This window comes from Metopolophium dirhodum, chromosome 5 (assembly GCF_019925205.1).
Source record: "Metopolophium dirhodum isolate CAU chromosome 5, ASM1992520v1, whole genome shotgun sequence".
Taxonomy (NCBI): domain Eukaryota; kingdom Metazoa; phylum Arthropoda; class Insecta; order Hemiptera; family Aphididae; genus Metopolophium; species Metopolophium dirhodum.
Genome location: NC_083564.1, coordinates 17,777,510 through 17,799,016, shown reverse-complemented (window position 1 = coordinate 17,799,016; position 21,507 = coordinate 17,777,510). Strand labels below are relative to the sequence as shown.

The window sequence follows — 21,507 nt, the reverse complement described above, 5'->3', positions numbered from 1 at the left end:
CCCAAAAAATCTTTCACAACCCACGTGGTTTAACTTTTCAAAAAGTAGTTATAAAAAACAAAATTTGTTTATTACTTTTATTAGGTATTTGTGATTTTATAGGTTTATAATCAATATATTTTTACTAAATAATCTACTTTTAATAATGAGGCGTATTAATAAATACGACGAATTATTATTTATTACCCACGTAATTTTTGGTACTATATTACTATAATAATATAAGTATATTTAATATTAATTTAACATAAATTTCTTGGAATCTATATAATTCAAAAAAATTCAAACCCACAGTTTGAGAAGCGCTTGATTAGTGAATTACCAAATTGTATTTTACTGTCGTAATTATTAACATAAATATGTTTTTGGACTGGATACATGTTTTTTTGTTCCTGACTGATTTTTTTGTAAGGTTTTCGTTGTCATAATGGTTACTTATTAACAAAAAAATAATATTTATGATTCATAGATTTTCATTATAGCTGAAGAGAAACATTGAGTATAGCGTGCTATGTTTTATTAAATAGTCAGCCCGGGCAAACCACCCGAATATTTATTATTAATAAAAAGTATCTTGATATATGTAGGTATCTGATTCTGATATACTGCTCAACCCCGAGGTACCTGTTGGTCGCTCGAGAATTATACACAGTAGTAGTGCGAACTTTTTTAGTCTTTGAAGCAAATTCTATATTTGAAATATTTTTTACCCTTTTTATTACAGCGAAGTGAGTCACATGGGGTTAACCCTAAAGTCTGTAACATATTATATTAACTATAATGTTTGTGTTGAGACTTGAGATCTTACAATAGTACACCTACCCGGACTTGCGGCCACCCACCCATACACACTTGTTACAGACATGAAGCAATCGATTAAAACATACTACATGAGTACATGACTATAAATCCCGCCACCATTGTACATATAGATTCGCTGTCCTAGATAATTCATAATACAATTTTTTATAAGTACATTTCAGTATAGGTATTTCACTTATACCTATATTTACTAAACGTATAATAGTGAATCTAATCTAATTATTTGTTTGTTGATTAGTTAGGTTAAATTAACCACTAAGTTGTTTTGACGTTCAATTTTTCCGAATAAAATCGAATAAAAATAATTTTTATATAGTAATTATATTGTTTTAATAAATTTATATAATTTCTAGGGGTAAGATCTTTTCAATTTTACAGGGAGGGCAATCATCCCACTCCAACCTATATAATAAGGCGTGTATTATTATTATATACACATAACGTGGGTGTAACGAACTTTATTATAATGTTACGTATGCCATGTATATGAAATATGATTGCTATAGGTGTGGATTATATTTTTCCTTAACACACTGCAATTGACAGAAATATTGTTTATGAATCAGCTTTGGCTCGACGTGGAGTTTCACGTATACAATAATTTTTGCGTTCATATATAATATTATAATAATATGTATGTATAATTATTAAATTATAAATTGAAAACCCTAATAAAAACATTCGTTCGTTTTTTATTATACCAACGATAAAAAAACCACTATAGGTACCTACACACATGCACTGCAGGCATCGTTTAAAAATGTTAAATATGCGTGTTCCGGTCGTCGAAAACAATAATATCTCGTGGTAGATGTGAGAGATGAGTGTGAATGTGTAACATCACGAGTGAAATATTTTGTGAGACTGCAGTATTAATACTTATACAAGTGTGTTTTCATACCTGTTCGACGTACACTTTTTGAAATGTAGGTAGGTAGAACTACGAAGAACTTTAACGACCAGACACATCGTATAAATAAGATTAGTGTATTCAATTTTTTTTTAAATCATATAATATATCTGGTTTAAAGTCACACACGTATCATATTTCTATTATAGGTACAAAAACCTATATCTATAATGTCAAACTTTTAAATTTTTTTAAAAAGGTTTTTAAATTTAATAGTCGTTAGTTTTTTAAAAAGTGTTGTAAGAATAATAAAGTATACCTACCTGCATTATAGATTTATCATGAATATCGCAGTTGTTTTTAAATCTAATTTCCAGTTGTGTATTGATGATATTTGATGTGGTATTATTATTGATTACCAAGTATGGCTAAGTTGTTTTATTTTGATAACTTTGATACCTATAGAAATAACAATTATTTATGTTCTTAATTGTTGAGTTAGTTATGGTTATTACGTCAGTAAAAATATTGAGTTTATTTTACTTTACAGCGTACCTACCTATATATATTTTAACTGATAACAAATTTATTCAATTAATCATGTTAGTACCTATGTATAAACAATTTTTTTTTATACGAAATATATTATTATTAGTGATGATCACTAGGAGCCATTTTATGTTAGTAATGATGTTAATAATATTCATATTATTTATTTAACATCTTCAAAAAATTATTATAATTAATTTTTATTGAATAATATTGTTTTCTACTGTATATGAACATATTCTAGTTAGAATTTGAATTAATAAACACGTGCAAATATTCAAAACATTTTTTATAATTTGTGTATTGATTTACCGAAAATTTTCAATAATTTTTGTAACTTATATATTTTACTACGAAGTACTGATATAATAATAAATAATAATAGTTCATTGCAACAACAAGATGTATTTTACTGTATATAGGTACATGTTAGGGGAAAAAATTAAGTTTACAAAAGTTGCAAACTCGTCCTATAATAAGCGTGAATGCGGATTAATTGTGTTCAATAAAAATGTAATAAATTAATATTACCTATCTATTCATTAAACAAAACAATAAAACAAAATATGTTAAAACTTAAATAATTATAATTATTATAAAGTATTACAATACAAAATAAACAGTAAATATACTATTGTAAATGTGTGATAGTTGATGATCCTGAATATTAATTTTATACAATTTTAATATAAATGTATAACTTATTTTTCTTCAATTTCATATGTTCATTGTCATTTGCTGCTATATACACATCATCCCTACCTAACGCAAATAAATACTATATATTTATATTTTATACGTTTAGTAGAATACTTTTAAGTTATTTAATATACTTTTTTAAATTTAGTTTTAGTAGAAAAAATTGTTTCGATTGAATTTCATTGTTCTCGGGCTAGATCAATAAATATTATGATAATACACCTACTCCGCATTGAATAATATTACTATTGACCTATAATAAGCTGCAGGAATTACACCTACACGGCTTTCAATAGGTTTATTTTTCCGTCTCAAGGCTATTTTAAGTGACTAATTTAGCTATATAACAACGAATAATGATAATAATAACAATATTATACAAAATATTCAAGTAAATTATATTGTATGCATATAATTTATTGATTTGATTTATCGTAATAATTACGCTTGAATTGTCTTTTCTGACTGATGATTTTTTTATCTGTTTGTACAAATTCACACTTTTTGGTTCTTATATTACATATTAATATATTATAATATATCGTAATAAAAATGGGGTATTCATTTTATAAGACCCTTTGGAAGATAAACTTATTATCTATCATAATTAAACATATTAAGATTTAGGACCAATGCAATAATGCATATTATGTAATATATAAAATCCATTATTTCATGTGCGGTCATAATAACCAATGTGAGCATATTATAATAATACAAAGTATTTTTTATTTGATACGTTAAAGTCAAATAGTGCCTTTCATAAATATAATATTTTATAAAAAAATTAATTAATCTAATGATTTAATAACATTTAATGAACAAATCATGGGCCACTAAATTATGTTTAAGGGACCATTACCTCACTATTTATTCATTAAAATATTAAATGTTAAATTATTTTTACGAAACTAGGTATTAGTATTTGAAAAACAAAGCACAATATAGGTATCCTACCATTCCTATGCCGCGTAGGTAGGCTGTAGGTACCTACTATAATTTACTATTATTATTTCTAATGGTCTTTTACTCTTTTTTATGTTTTTTATTTGCAATTATAATATTATAAACTATACAAGATGCCATATTTTATTTTTATGTGAACGCATTTTATTGTGCATGTCAGTATAACTATGTGATATTACGTATAATATAAAAATGTTTTTTACTTATTTCTATACCGTTTACAATTAATCACTACCTAAAATAATACACTATGTACCTACATAATTGCAATTAAAAATCAAAAGTTGCATCATTAAATCGTTTAACTTTAATTTTTACTCCATTAACGTTTTTTTATTATTGGAAAGTGAATGAAATCGCGTAGTTTGGGTACATGACTTGGCTAAAGTAAAGTACACAAAATCATCACGTGTAGATAATTATATTAAAAACGTTTAGCATATTTCTTCGAGTTTGTTAAATACAATGCTACACAGTCAGAATCTTTTTACCATTGTTACTTTAAATATAATGATTATAAGTTGTTAATCATAAGGTTTAAAAAATCATGTTACTTTTATACTTCTATATTTCTGTTTTATAATTGCATTGTTTAAACTTGAAACCATTATATTATTATAGTCTATAGATTCTAATTTGAATACAAATTTAGTTTTGGTTTCAAATCCAAGCGCTTCGGTTTTTAGACTTTTTAAATGTATGCTAAAAATTACATATGGTATTATAGTTGAACAATAATATAAACACAATTTTATCTCGAATACAATTTTTTTTAACCTGTTCAATATGCGTAAATCCGACAAACTGAACAAAACAACACGTCACTATTAAAATTTAAATGTGTAGATATTGTTTACCTATACTTCTTGTTATATCCGTTTATAATTTGTATGGTGACAATTAAAATAATAATAATATGTGATATTATGTTCGTGATTCGTGATTACTATACATTTTTCCTTTGTCATTAATACATAATTAGAATATGTTATTATTATGTTTAGCCTCAATTAGGACGATCTGACTTTGCAGACGTCATAGTTTAGCGAATACATTTTGGAACATAACAATAATAAACAAATTGATTATTTAAACGTAAATTTCTGTAAGTAATTAACAAACCATAGGTTTATCACGTCCTTGAGAGACTTTTTTTATACATTTCAGAATTTTTTTAATATTATTACTCGCTCATTGCAATTTAGTATGACGGTTAACCATTGTGAAATGAAGACACACCTAAATTGTGCAATATAATTACCATTGAAAAAACGCCGGAAGTATTTTTACAGGACTATTTCATATGTATTCGTTAAATTTTTAACGTCTACTAAAATTTATAATTTTTTTTTTCAATTAAGTTATAATTACACAATATTGTAATCTATTTAGGTTGTTAAAATAAGTGTCTACTTTAAATCTGCAGCTACGCATGGAGTAAAAAGTACTTAATAAGTGTCAACAATTTTTTTTTATGTAACTACCTATGCGCTGTACAAAAATTGTAGGTACACACATGTGGGCTTAAACTGTATTATCATCTCTGTAAAATTCATAAAGTTTGAATATAAATTTATTTTTTGAGGTATGACTTTCAACTGATATTTATAATTATTATCTTACAACTTAGCATTGGTGTATTTGTGGTTAATTAAATGGTAGATGGAATTTTATTTTTATAATCTAATGGTAAATATATCGATTTAACAATTATTAAGCTCGAAGGCTGAAAGTGGAATCAATCCGAGAATTCCTATCACAATATTTTACCCCTAAAAAAAAAAAAAAACCCAAATACAAATGCAACAATTTTTGTTTATCAATAACAATATTATTATAAAGAAATAGTGTGTGTTAGAGAGTAGGTCATAAGGAAACCTCAAGTTTCTCCGGGACGATGACCGGTATCAATTTCTTCTCGATGATATTGATAGAGAAAACCGGTTTACTTGAAAAGTCATAAAAGTAGGGGGGTTTGGCAATCAGCTTTAAATTAATAATAACAAGTATAATTAAATGGATATACAACTGAGCTCGACAAATGTAAATTTTATCATTTTTATTTTTTTGTTATCATTTAGTCGTTACCACCAGCATAGACTCGGCAGGTTCCGATCTAGGTCAAGTTCATGATGCCTTCTTCATCGGAATTGAAGATGAAGCCAAAGAACGGTTGGAACGGCTGGCGGCTAGCAAACGTATCACACCAGTTGACATTACTAAATTGGCTCATCAGGTATGTTATTATTTTAACCATAATAAATCGTAGTAACTAATAATTAATTAAAAATAATTGCTTGTGCAAAGTCAAAAACGAATTGATTCAATAATCTTCCGAATAGGTGTTGATTTAAAGGTATTCCGTATACCGTATTCCTGCAATATTACATAAACGCGTAATTTCAAAATTTAAATATGGAAATCTTTTTTGTTCAATTCGGATGAATATCTGCATAATTATTATGAGTCACTTTACTTTGATTGCGTAAAATGTTTTACCTGTGTTTACAATGAGTCAGGAATTTTGAGAATATTAAAATTTATAATATATTATAATCTATTTAAATTGACAGACAAATAAATAGACTTACCTATGTTTAAATATGAATATAAATTTGTTTAGGTAGTGCGCTTACTATTATTTCGTGAAATAAAACTAGTGCTGCACGTGTACAATAATAATAATAATATACAGCAACGTTAGATTTTTTTTAGTTTTTGGTTGCGATGTTGACATTTTAATATTTATTTAATATATGTACCTATATTATTTTATAATGTTTATCATTCACAAACTTATTTCAACATCCATAAATATACAATTCATATTATGTATAATATATATTGTGCATATTGTACACGTTTATGGTATTTTTAATACATATTTAATAATACCCAGTATACGTTCTAGTATAAAATCATACTGCATGATATCTAATTATATCAATACAATTATTTTGTAAGTAAAAGTAAAATATTTTACCGGAATTAATAGCAATTGATTAACACATTGATAAAAAAGTTATTTTAAAAAGTATAAATTTCTGCTTAATTTTTTCATTCTTTAGCTTTATTGATTGACGTTAACACATTATTATAATATACAAAATAAGTTGTAAGGAGGTTGTAAGGCAGATCTAGTGTTTAAAATAATGTGTCTTTCACTTTTTATATAAATTTTAATTTGTCTTTGATTCCATAATTGTATAAGGTATTTTTAAAATATTTTTTTATTAATTTCCAGTGTTATTTAAGTTATTCAGCTCAACAGTTACAACCATTAACGTAGATATAGAAATACATTGTATGAGGTATATAACTTATTTCAGATTTTTGCGTCTTTACCGGTCGTTGATTTATTTATTTAGTTTTAGGATGTTAAACGCCTGGTCGTATATGCAATTTTAAATACACGAATGAATGTTATGTGGTACTATACTGTAGATAATACCTTATGCTATATAAACTACAAATAATTATTTATTTATTTTAATATTATTTTCATAACTATTATGATGTATATTTCATATATGTAGGTAATTAGAATATATAATTTTGTATTCATATTTATATTAGAACTAATGACTGCAAAAACAATATCATAACCATTTGAATATCTATCTTAATTCTTAAATTTAGGTATAGAAAAAATTTAAAAAGTGATTATTAGACATAGTCTCACTATGTAGATTTTAAAATAAGACAATGTTGTAGTATGCAAATTGTATTGTATGTAAAATAGTATTAAAAATTTAATTTGCATCCAAATATTAACAAAACTTAAATAATAACTAGGGCACAATGTATCATAATATATATATAATTTTTTTTAGGGGTATTTCAGAATATTCCAATGATAAGACAAACAAAATATGAATTATTTATATTGCATATTATTCAAGATTTTTGATATAATTTTAATACTTTGTATAAATAAATGTCTAAAACTAAAACATTATTGTAAGTTGTAAAATTTGGGAAATACGCTGTACTTACTATTTTTTAATTCGATTGACAATGACCTGCTCTTGAAAATTATGTTTTTATTTTCCTATTTTTGTTAATATTTTATAATATTATGCATTATTCATTGCAATTTATTGTAAACAATTTCGTTTATTATCATATTTTGCATTTTACACTTATTTTTTGTGCTCATTAAATATGCACTACATTTTACTGTTTATATTATAAAGTATTAATGAATAATTATTATACGTGTTTAATGATACATCTTCAGTTCCATGGTTCGTGGACTAGATTAACATGTTTAATAATCGGTTTGGATCTAAATGTTTCAAAATATATAATAAAATTAAACTCGTATTATTTTCAATTTATCTATTTCGTAAATGAAATAATTGTAAATAAATTCTTATTATATACTAACTTAATAATCTTTATATTATACTGTTTACACGATGTGCCTACTCAAAATACTAATTTAATAGTCAAGTTAGGCTATTTTAGTAAATATATTATGATTATTGTTCTTATAACAACGTTTTAATTAACAGTTATGTACAAAATATAAGTACCCTTATGTTCAAAATATATAACTTTTACATAAATTAATGTTGGTTACAACTTACACTAGTACATTTTTTATTTTCATGAAATTTCAGGATAAGGGTGGAAGATAGTGCCCATAAAGCTGACATTTATGTGTAATTCCCCATAAGACCAACTAATATAATTTATGGCTTTTTTTTGTATAAAATGTATAAATATTAAAAACTGACATCAATTATTTACCTAATCATATTTTTTTGAATTAATCATTGAATTGTTTTTACTTACTTACCGTCAACAGAACAAAAGGAAGTTTTGATTTTTTAATTTCTATAATGTGTTAAATAATTATAATATGTCTATTACCTAGGTATTTACAGTCAATAGTCAACAATAACACATAATACATATTTTAAACATAAATAAAAAAAATAAGTTGTACATAAAACATATTTTTTTGTTAAAAATCTTCAACTAAATACAACTATTTTTAAATATTATAATAGTTTTTTTTTTTTATTGATCGTGAAGCCCGGCAACTATGGCCATTAGCTGTTTGTTTTGTGTCTGTAGGGGAGGTAGTGTAGGTTAGTTAACACGTGTGTTTTGGTTTGGCAGATTTTTTAGTGGGCACCCGTGGGTATCTGCCATGCCCAGGTGGGGGATAGCGGCACTTCTCTCCGGACACCATGACTTGTCCGAAGAAAAATGCCGCCCGTGAACCGAGGTTTGAACCAGCGCCGGTGTACGTCACAACCGACGCCTTAGTCCACTGGGCCACTCCGTCCCCCTATATAATAGTTTATAATTTATATGAAACAGAACCTACTTACTTAATACCTAGTATGAAATAGATAAAAACTGCAGTATTGTACAGAATTAAACATATAATAATATGCAGTTTTAATTTCAACACAATTTTAAAACACATTTTAAGCACGTCTACTATGCGTCCATACGTACGTAGTAGGTAGGTACATAAAACTAAATTTCTAGAATTAGTGAATCTGCACTATTTCAACTTGTATTATTTGGTCATTTGGGTGGTGTATTTTAATGTGAAATAATTTCCGACAGTGAAATATGAGCGCTGGTCAAAAATTCGAAATCAGACACCACACCGCGCGGTCCGCATGAAAACAAATTTGGGCCATTTTATGCCGTCAAGATTTATGAGCCAGTTAATTAGACACGTTTCTGTTACGGACCTGTAAAAAGGTTCAACTGTGTATGGCGCCGAAACGTTTCCTTTGACTACCTATTTGAAAACCTCATGTCTGGTATATGGTATTCTACGACTTGTCCTTAAAACGTTTTTAATATGCGTTTAATCACCGCGAATAGTTTTAATACCTTGTACCTTTATTGAATACATATTACTCATTAGTAGATAATTCAGATTGGTTGTAGACACTATATTTAATATTATAAGTTATACGTATTTAAGTGAGAATTTTTTTTCTTAATTTTCGATAATATTTAATACTCATCATTAAATTCTAACTATAGCTTGCATATTTGCAACTATAAAATAAATAGTATAATTTAATATTATATTTATTTATGTAAAAATGTTTCAAATTAATAACATAACAACTAGTATTAATGTATTATAGGTACTATTATTTATAAGTTTAGAAATGTATTAAAAGCAAAGGTAGGTTACGACTTATTAATTTATAACACTTATATAAGTGTGGGTTCATTTTTAGAATAGGAGTAAGCACATTGCAAGGTTTTTTATTACCAGATAATCAATTCTTTCTATTTTATTGGAAAACAATTTGTGTAATTTGTTTTTATTTTTATTTTTATATAGTTGATGCGTCAATTGCACCCGACAGCCGAACTCAACGATTTTTTAGACAATAAGGTACACAGTGGCCGTGTTGGTTCTTCATGCCCACCGGACAACGGAAATAAATTAATAGAACAAGCCGACCACAAATTATCTAGGAGACCTAGTTCACCATTCAATAATGGTCATACAGAGGTTCTTATCTGCAAAGATGTCACCGATAGTAATAATAGACTGAAGGCTGTCGACGAGACCAACGAAACTCAAAACTGGTGAGCTGTAGTGATAACTAAGTAATAACGATTTTCAATCTTGTTGATTAAAATATTTTTAAAAACACTATTATGATAAAACAGTATTTACAGGATATATAGGCTCGTTTGTGTAGGTATTATATATTTTATAAATTGTAGGCTATATTATATTTATCAAAGCCGATAATAAAATTGTGAATATTATACACGGCACTAATTTTAACGGGAAAAAATAATTTTCATTCGTAAATACGGATATTATATATTTATTTAATTATTAAATTTTATTGTATTATTTATTTTTATAGCATGATTATTACACATGTTTTTAACATGCATTTAAATTTTAAATATTTAATTTTCAATTAATGGTGTACTGTGTTGATGATTTATTATAGTATTTATCGGTCAAGTATTTTTTTTAAATATTTTTACGGACGTACGCTAATTTTGTATAGAGGATTTCAGCAATAAATAATTTGCAGTCAAATTTAACACAATATTCAATAGGTGAAATTATTTTATTTTGAATACACCCAATCAATTGTATAAGGTTTAAAAAAGTTTACGAAGTTTGGATCCTTGCAATGATGTCCCCTATATAATTTTGCACCGTATATAGATAGTTGGTCGTTTGCCTTTCCTTTAAATATATAATATTATGTACAGTTCTAAAACATATTATAAAATAATATTATGAAAAAAAAACATGTATTTAGAATTTAGATATTAGATATCGTTATCCATGACAATCTATATTCATCAAGAATACTATAGAAAGCTATGTATTATTATGCTGGTTAGTATTTTTTAATAATATTGTGTGTTAAAGTGTGTTTGTAGTGTTGAGCATAGTAAATAATTGCTTTCTAAATTCAATATAGTAGGTATAGACGTATTGTAATCGGAAATCCATAACAAATGTATTTTATAATTTATATTGAGATCATATATACCTACAACTATAATATAATACACTATATCGTATTAATGTACCTATACAATAACAGATCTATATTTAAAAAAATATTAAATTCCAAGTTTGAGTTAATGATGTAGGACGCGTAAGTATATACATTAAATGAGAATAAGTGTTATTATAGAATTATTACGAATCGGTTATTTTACTAAAACTGTTTGTGTTTATAACAAGTAAGAACTATATAATATCTACATTTTAAGCGTTTGTCTGGCTTTGATAAAAAAAACAAAAAAAACACTAGATTCCAGTGAAGGTAAAATGTATATTGTATTTCATTTTTATCGTTACTTTACACAGTTTTTTGTTCTCACAATTGATTTTATTGTGTAAATCATCTGAAATAGCTATCAATACTAATTTTGTCGTCAGTACTTTTAAAATAATAAATTACAAACGTAGTATATATTAATTTCAAATATATCAATATATTTAATCTATAAAGGTTTAAAAAAAAATGCAAAACGTGACAATCCCGTAAAGAAAAAAAAACCACTTATAAATTTTTTATCGGAATTTGAACACGGTATACATATAAAACGCTGTACCTACTCGACAATATTTTTATTTCATCCTGCTATAGGGTTGTTGCAATTCAATTTATTACCAAATAGCCTACTGTAAGGTTTATGAAATGAATTGAAATTATGTCAAAAAAACGTATTTAATAGCTAAGTGTAAGAATAATTATTCTTCGTTTTCGGAAAGAAACTTATTATTCTTTGTTTTTGGAAAAAGATTTTACTATTTTAGTCCTAAAGGCATTTCCGTATCGGACATCCTGAAATTGTACTTAATTTTTACGAACGATGATTGCTGCCTGCAATTTAAAATATTTAAACGAGTGACGAATAATAGTTATAATATTGTTTTAAAACATTTTTCATTATTGATGGTTTTATTAGCCGGTAGGTATATAGCTAACTATAGTTAATATTGTATAGTTTCTTCATTATTGTGCACACAATATTATTATCACACACGCGTAGAATATTATACCTAGAGTTTTCGTATACTGCATAGAGAACTGCAGAGCATGATTCCGCCCACTATATAGTTTAAAAACGACTATTTTACCGGCAACGTAGACAATGATTATAATGAAGAGTTATGCGAGACCATGAGCGTTTTAAGGTTTTCCCCTTCCAAAACGACGGGATTTCGAAGGGGGCTGATTGTATTTTTTTACGGTCCACCTGTCTTTAATTTACCACGGTAATGTGCACAATACAAAGGGAGTTTTTTAACCGGCTACGTTTTGATTTTAGTATATAGATACCTACCTAGTAGTACCTACGTCCTACGCGTCGACACCGTATAATATTATATTATAACGTTTTGTGTAGTTACCTAATTAAAATAAAACCGTAGGTACGCGTTATAAGTTATCTAACTAATCAATAAGTTCTATTCGAATGACTTAATGGATCCTTGTTCGTCCAAAATTTACATTTTGTTTTATTATAGATGTTGAATATTATTATTATTATTATTATTTTTAATGTAATTATCACGTTCTTCGGTCGGTTTCAAATTTCAATATGGCATAGTCTTATGTAATGTGTTATATTAAAACTGCAATTACACATATTATATTATTCGCATTATTATCACTTTAAAACCTTTTCTTTATGTACTGTACTGTACGCTTTATTTGTGGCAGAGGTTGCATTTATAGATTTTTTTTCAGTTTTTTCTGTGAATATCAACCGCCGCCGTATTATATTTCGGTTATTTTGACAGATTTCTAAACTGCAAAACCGGACAGTGATCTGTTCTGCTGCAGATCCAAGTGTATATTTCGTGTACTGCAGTCAAACGACACAGTTGATAAATTATTTTATAATATGAACACCGTGCCAGTCTTTTTTTTAGCGGAAATTTTTACTTGGTCATACTAAACGGAGAGGAAAATTATTAATAAATCCACCTCTCCCCTTATCCCTTCCATTGTCCTGCACACACACACACACACACATACACACACGTGACATAACCAGTTATTGATTATAAAACCAGAACCGTATCATATACATATTATATTATTACTATTATTATTATACGTACGGGTTTGTGTTTGTATACACGGATAACTATAATATCAACGACTACATATTTTCAAACTCTTATACGCTTATAATATTATGTTATGTGTCTCCAAGTCGGTGGATAAAACAAATTTATTGCGTATACATATTAATGATCGTAGTGGCTAAAAATAAGTAGGAAGATGGATACAATAATAATATACGGCGACGTGTTTAGTCAAATATACCTATTATAGTTATAAGACGATTTTACTGAGCACATAATATCGTGAAAAATGTTTAGATATTTTTACCGAAGATATACATTTTACACCTATTAGGTATTTAATATATTTAATATATATATACTTATTATAATACCCAATGCATATTTTAAAATGGCTTAAGGTGCGCAATGAAATTAAATATTTTGATGATGAAAATTATTTTGTTAGTAATTCATGAGGAATAAAAATGATTATCGAGTAGTTGGTATTTAAATTTCCTATCACGTCGTAATGAATATATATTAATATACTGAATTACAATTCGTTAGGTAGTTTTTGCTCAAAACCGATTTCAGTTGTCGATCTTTGGCTATGATAAAAATCAATATTTTATTGTATTGCATAATAAACAGTTGAGAATTTATTTTTATTTGCATTATATTTATACATAATATAAAATAATATGCTTCCTCAGTAAATAATATATCAATAGATTTTTTGCAAGAAATTTAAAAATATTATTGATTATAATTAATTATCTTTTCTTTTGAAAAATGTACTTATTCTTAACATTGTTTGAGTTCATTTTTTTAATAATACCTATTATAGGTATATCGTTATGAATTCATAAGATATATTATATGAGTACAATATATTATGTCGTATCTGGAAACCCGTTCAATTAAATATAAATAATATAATTTTACCTAGGCATAATATACTGTTCTTTATGAAATGTATGGTGCCTTATGTAATATTGTAATTCTTTAAAACAATCTCGACTTGGTCTCAGTATAATTAAGAAAAACAATAGTTGTGGTATACTGGAATCCTCTAAAACGATATTTTTTCAATTTGCTTTATGGAGTTTAAAACAAGCTATAAATTAAATGCGGTAACACAGTAAAATACATATATGGCCCCAGGGATGGATCCAGTGGGAGGACAATGGACACGGGGAGGGGCACAGGCGCACACATACACTTCCCCATTATTTTCGGAGATTCAACAATTGAATACTATACATCCATGATTTTTTATTATACTACTAGTTAATAAATAAATAATATAAAATGTAGGTATACTAAATAATACTATAATAAATACTTCATTCTGTATCTCCGCCGGTCTTGAAAGTTTTCACCATCACGTAGTTATTATTATTTTCTATACATAATGAGATTTTCAAATATTTAGACTAATTTTAGGCTATTTTTCTAAGATTGTCTACGAACCTAATCATATCATCTTAGGTACGTAATAAGTATATATATATATATCGTATATATTCGATATTGTCAACAATTAATCCAACCTAACGTATAGGTACCTATTATTATCCTAATAGAAAAATTAACTAATATTATATTATGTAATATTAACATATATTATAAAATAAATAATATGCTGACCAGGTACGCGTTTCGTATTTACTTTAAGTTACCGCCGAAATAAACAAAAAGGTCGGAATCATTTAGGTAGAACTCAAACCGTAGTTTTAACTGTGACACGTAAACGTAGTGAATGTACCTGCGAATGGCTGATGTTTCGAGTTCCATAATTGTTAACAGCTATGCGTGCATATATACAACCCAAGTCTGAAAAGGGAAGGTATAAATTGTCATATGAAAGGGAAGGTATACATTATTGTCGTATATATATATTTATGTTTAATGAGTAACAACGTAAGGGTGGAAAAGCGATGCGTCTCTCCGACGCAGGCGATTTGTAACCACTGCCATTACTAATGCGTTGTGGTAGGGTCGAGCAGCAGCTCCTACTCCCAGTGCACACAACAACAACAGCTACAATAGCAATAATAATAAAATGTAGGATTTTATTCGGGCGCGCACTATACTCGAAACAGGTACAGCCGTATAGGAGGTATACACTCTATATAAGACACAATATATTCGTGCGTGTGACTTGTCACTACCAAGGGTCAGGAATTTCACGGCAGGCAGGTACCTACGTCGTGGTGCCGCCGCCGCAGGTACAGCCGGCCGTGCAGGTACCTCGACCCCACCCCTAAGCCAACCAAGTCCCATTGTGTACCGAGGGTTGGGTATATATAGTACAACAAAACGCGCGGCACACACACACACATACAAATACAAACAAACGCACCCGGACTGACTACGACGCTATTCCCCGGCGTCGCAGCTCGGTGGAAGAAAACGCGCCGCACAGGTATAATAATAATAATAATAATAATATCCTAAGAATAATAGTAATATTATAATGGACGCACCGATCCCCGCCACCCCTCCGTCACACCACAACTATCGGTCCGGTTCTCTTCCCCGGACGTGCGGTGCGCGTTCCCCGACGTACATATATATTATTATTATTATTATTATTTTTACCTACGAACAATTGACGCGCGCGCCAGTTCGGTGTTCGCGTCGTTTGCGTACGGTCCGCGCTATGCACGTTGCCGCAGTTGGCTCGCCCGTCTCCAGTCGTAAAAGTGAGTGCTGCCGTTCGCGAGTTTCGCTCGTCGTCGCAGACCGCAGTCGCCGCCGCACGCCACCCACCTGTCGGATTCCCTCTGCAGTACAATAATTATTATAGTAACTTACTGGAATATAATATTATAATAATATAAACAATACAATTCGTCCGCGATGAAACTATTACCGTACTACTGGCACACGTGGTGAGTGATCTATTCATTAGATGATATTATTAATCCAATATGAAAACAATAATAAACTTATCTCATAAATTATTATTATTATTATTATTATTATTGTAAACACAACGCCGGCTAGGCCACGATAGCCTCGCCACAAGATATTTAAATATTATTATTTTACCTGAAACCTGGTATATACCTTCGCGCGCGCAGGTCGTTACGTCTTCGGTTGGGTTTGGCGCGTGAGGAAAACCGTACTCGCGTGCGATCATAATAATTATAATTTTACGGACGTGTGGTGTTGTGCTTAATAATAATAATGATAATATAATATTGTGAAATTATTATTGAAAACATTTCCGTCTGTATATCGTCATGCTGTCGGTATTTGAATATCGGTACTTATATAGAATATACCTAATAGGTAGGTATATACCTTTACTGTATACTATACTAACTGCAACCAGTACCTAAACTTTCTGTGTTTGCTAAATAATAATAATTGTGCACAATACTGAGACTGATGGAACGTTTCGAACGGTATTACTCTATATAGTAACATGTTCATTACTGATCGATACATTAATACGACGCAAAACCATGACCGTTTTAATGTACCTATAATATTATTATCATCGTCGTTATTACGGTAGGCAGTTAAATTATTTCATAATAATTCTGCACTTGCTATTATTATTAAACTAGGTAGATAGGTGCCTACGTGTAAAGGTAAATTCCGTTTGTGTTCAAACACGAAATAACGTTTAAAAAAATAATCCTATATAGACAATTATTGGAAATACGGTTTTTTATTGTTGTATAATAAAATATTAGTGTTACCTATACGTCTTTGACGATTATTCTTCGATCCACAGCATCGCATAAGAATACAAATACGTTAACGTAGTCTAACGTGTTCGCCGTCTTATTATAGGCCTTCTCAATGGGTATATAGCCGTATAGGTATATCTAATCTAATCACATGCGCAAACAGACAAAAGAACATTTTTGCATGTAGAAGCTGTAATTTGTTTCGCTTCTTCAACAACAAAAATCGGTCATATATTGTCTTGCAAATTACAAAGAAGGGGTCAAAGTACCGGAAAATGTATATTTAAAGCAACAAATTCGACGTTATAATGTAACAAAATAATTTTAAAATTTTTTTAAAAATCCAACAATAAATCCGTTTATTTTTTGCGAGAAACAAATAAATATTGACGGACAGGAATTTGTTTGATTTACAAAGATATGCTACGAGTTTATAGGTATCAAATATGTTTGTTGGTAAACATTATATCAACATATTGTATACCTTTTAAAACAAATTACGTATATTAAATAGCATTAAATGTCCACCCTAAATATGTGTCAAGTATACTGATAATTTGTCATTTGATTCTTAATCTTATGTATGTATACAAGTATATTGCGTAACTATTGTACCTATAAGGTTATCGAGTTTAATAACTATTACGAAAATAATCTAATTTGTCACTAGTCATACATGCGTACCTATTGTTGTAGATTCATTGTTAATACTTTTTATCCAGTTTTTTTTTTTATTTACGTAAAAGTTAAAAGCCAATAAGTGAAGTCCCTTAAGTCTGATCACGATTGTACTAAATAATACTCGAGGCTGTGGGGCTTCCTAATTATGACTTTTAGTTTCTTTATGTTTAGGAAGAATGTCGGGTTTGAAGAAGTCGTAAACCATAATGGTCTGGTAACCGTCTGGTCACGTAATAAGTGGTTGTACTATATAGGTACTACGTATCGTTATAATAGGTATGTACTTATTCGCAAAGGGCGAAGCAACTGCAAAAAATTAGTTACTACAAATATAATTTATTATACATTTGTCCAGGTTACATTTAAATTCAAAATTCATTTCTATGTCGGATGACAAGACGTGTAATTAATATTAAGTTGAAACACACCGACAAGCAATACCTATATTTTATTGTGTAATTATTTTTATAATTAGATATTTAGTACACATCGAATATTTTGTATATGTACTTACACGTTAAATAGTTGATAAATTGCATGCATTTCTGTGCAAATCGTGTTTGCCATAATCATCATTACAAATACTGCAGTATATAGCGTCTTAAACGACATCAGCAGATTTAATTATATACCGTGCGTAAATAACCGATACACTTCGATTTGTATTAATTTATTATTCTGGTCGAATTTGTTTTCTCTAATTCTTCATAGTAATACAAATATATACTATTCTGTATCTACAGGGGACAACATAAACAAAAATCGTGTTAGAATTTAGAATTCAATGAATGTTCTACCAACCTATTGGTTTAATGTTTAACTTTAATTGTCCGTTTAGTCTTTACTAAGCTATTTTTAATTACTTTACATTATCGATTTTTTTCCAATACAGACTATGCCTATTTTATTAGTGCTAAATTACAGCTATGACTGTAGGTTTAGTCAATTGTTTTATTATTATTATTTTTTTTTTTTATTAACAACGAGAAATGAATAAACTCAGAAATATTTTTATACCTTATAATAATTATTACAGAATTCTGAACCTCGAGCTTTCCTGGATTTTGAATATTTTGCTACTCGCACGAAGCTATCATATAGTATATTATATAGGTGAAGTAGTCAAATGGTGTACTTACTCATATCCACTGAGTCGCTTTACGTCCAAAATATTATGTCCAATGCGCTTAAATATTATATTACAACAATATAACGATTGAAATTATTATCATACATTACGCTATTGCAGTGTTGTATAGTACACTTTATTGTAACACACTTATTGAAAACATAATATTACCTATTATTATGTCGAACGGTATTGTACATGGTCGCGATGTGGTTTATATTATCCTCCTATAAGCTTATAGACTATAGTATACAGTGATTGATTGATATATGTTTCGTTCGATTTCATGTATGGTTTCTGCAAGAGGGATTTAAGCGGCGTATTAGCGCCGTTTTGCTCCGTTGCCAAACCACCTATATATTATACTAAATCGTTGTTGTTGTTATTATCATTATTACTACTATATATTGCCGTCGCATATAAGCATATTATGCATTAGCGTAACTAAAACGATAAAATCTCGAATTTTCGTACTCAAATATTATAACGTATAGTCGAGATCTGTTGTATAGTTGTACTGGTCATGTTGCGCCTATTGTGGCTATTTGCCTATATACCTATATATTATAATATACTGTTGTTGTTGTTGTTGTTTATAATTTTTATTTTTTTCAAATTTACCGACACGCCCAATTATTTTTTTACCGAGTTCAAGGAAAAATGTATTATTTTTTTTTTGTTCACGATTACCTTGTCTAAAACAATAATTGGTTTGTCATGCGCCCAGAACAGCGGGTGTGTAGGCAACCAAAATTGCAAGCGACTCTTACTGCAGAAACAGGTAGGCACTACTTCACGTCCGGTCTGTCAATAACGCGTATATTATTACAGCAGTAACACATCAAAATATAATTATGTCCAAATATGTATTGTAAATTATACATTGTTGTTTAATGTTTTAATATGTCTTAAACAACAACTTTTACCGCATACCGTTTTAATCCATACAGAGACTATTTACTTTATTTCTGTTTTTCTCACAATTCTCGCATTATATAAATGGGTAGTCTTATAATATTATAATACACCGTTTCCGTTAGTAACTGTGTATAATATACCGCAGAACAATAATTAGGTTTTAATAATGTTTTATTTCACTAATTATAAATGCGACTTCGTGTAACACTATTTAGTTTAACATTACACTATAAGAACGTACGAAAATATTCCGCATCGTGTATTCGTTGCATTGAACAAATTTTTTTGAAAAAAATTTTTGTTTATGAAGGCTAAATTGTACGCACACTGGTTTTGTACGTCATGATCTCCTACACTGATATCATCTAATGTCAAACGAAGAATTTTTACAACAAGCTAATATTATGTACATTTGTTAAATTAAATGTCGTTTAAACAGTTATTATTTTATGTTAGAGTAAAAATAATTTTTTAAGAATAATGGCAAACGACAGAAAAACCGAAAATTTCTCTAGCTATAATAATATTATATTGACGTACCCATACTAATAAGAAAAAATAATATTTTTTAAGTCTGCGACCGCAAACGTTCGAGGCCCCTACCGGTAAGCACTTAGCTGTGGCTGTTGTCAGCAGACGGCGCATTATCTACGACCTCGTCACCGTAATTAGGGTTTTATTATTTTCTCAAAGATGTATTTCGTTTTTATCGGATCCGTTCGAATTTCAACAACATTTTCCCATTGGGTTACTATAATATTTAGTTTGCATATTTACGTTTGACTGCAGTTATCGTTTTTACCGTGTTGACATATTTTATTCGTCCTCATACGCGCTGTGGCGTATCTGAGAACAATTTTCGCGGGGCATAATGAAATCAACCAAGAGAAAATAATTGTTCTAAAAATGTATTTATTTTCAATAATTACTTACTATACAACTACTAATCAAACGCTTTTCAATTTTATAATTATATATTTATATATCATACAGCGTATGCAGGTACTTTAAATAATTATAAGTTGTCAATAGCTATATCTGATTATATTAAAATTATATAAAATAAACTTTGCATAAATAATAACGTAACATAAATGAATATAAAACTCGTCTCGTAGTGGGAAAATGCTCCTGTTACTTCATCACTGTATACAAGCCAATAAGCCAATACTTCCGAGGAAAACAAATTCTAAAAAAAAGCTTTTATAAAAACGTTTTTATTTTGAACGTAGTTAACTTTACTAATCTAACACGTTTCATTTTACAATTATCACGCAACGCGTCTCTTTTGCCATGATATAATATATTGAGCAAAATAAATTACATTATTAAACTTGATATAGGTACCTCGACATTATAATTTATAATAGTTATATAATTATTAAAAGATTATATTAATTTTTACTGTTGAATATAATATAATAAAATCGTCATATGTATGCTACAATGCATAATGCATAATAAATATTAACAATGTAACATGATGTCGTGCAAAGCATCGTCTTATGGTAAGGGGGTACAATGCAGTGGGGAAATTGCCACTGAATGTGTCCGTTGTCGACGGCATATTATGATATTATGTTATGTTATAAAATTAATATCAAAGGATGCCATTATAGTTAAAAAT

The 21,507-nt window shown here is 28.4% G+C and overlaps 1 protein-coding gene across 3 annotated transcripts in view; it reads left to right on the top strand.

Moving 5' to 3' along the window:
• LOC132944220 (protein PALS1) overlaps positions 1–21,507 on the top strand; it is a 62,871-nt gene that overhangs the window by 19,317 nt on the left and 22,047 nt on the right. For 2 of the 3 annotated variants that reach the window (XM_061013454.1, XM_061013455.1), the window contains 2 exons: positions 5,968–6,122; positions 10,218–10,468. In XM_061013454.1, coding sequence (XP_060869437.1) covers positions 5,968–6,122; positions 10,218–10,468 — 406 coding nt within the window. Of the gene's footprint in view, positions 1–5,967; positions 6,123–10,217; positions 10,469–16,071; positions 16,343–21,507 lie in introns of those variants that run through there. The other variant, XM_061013456.1, reaches the window with a different exon arrangement.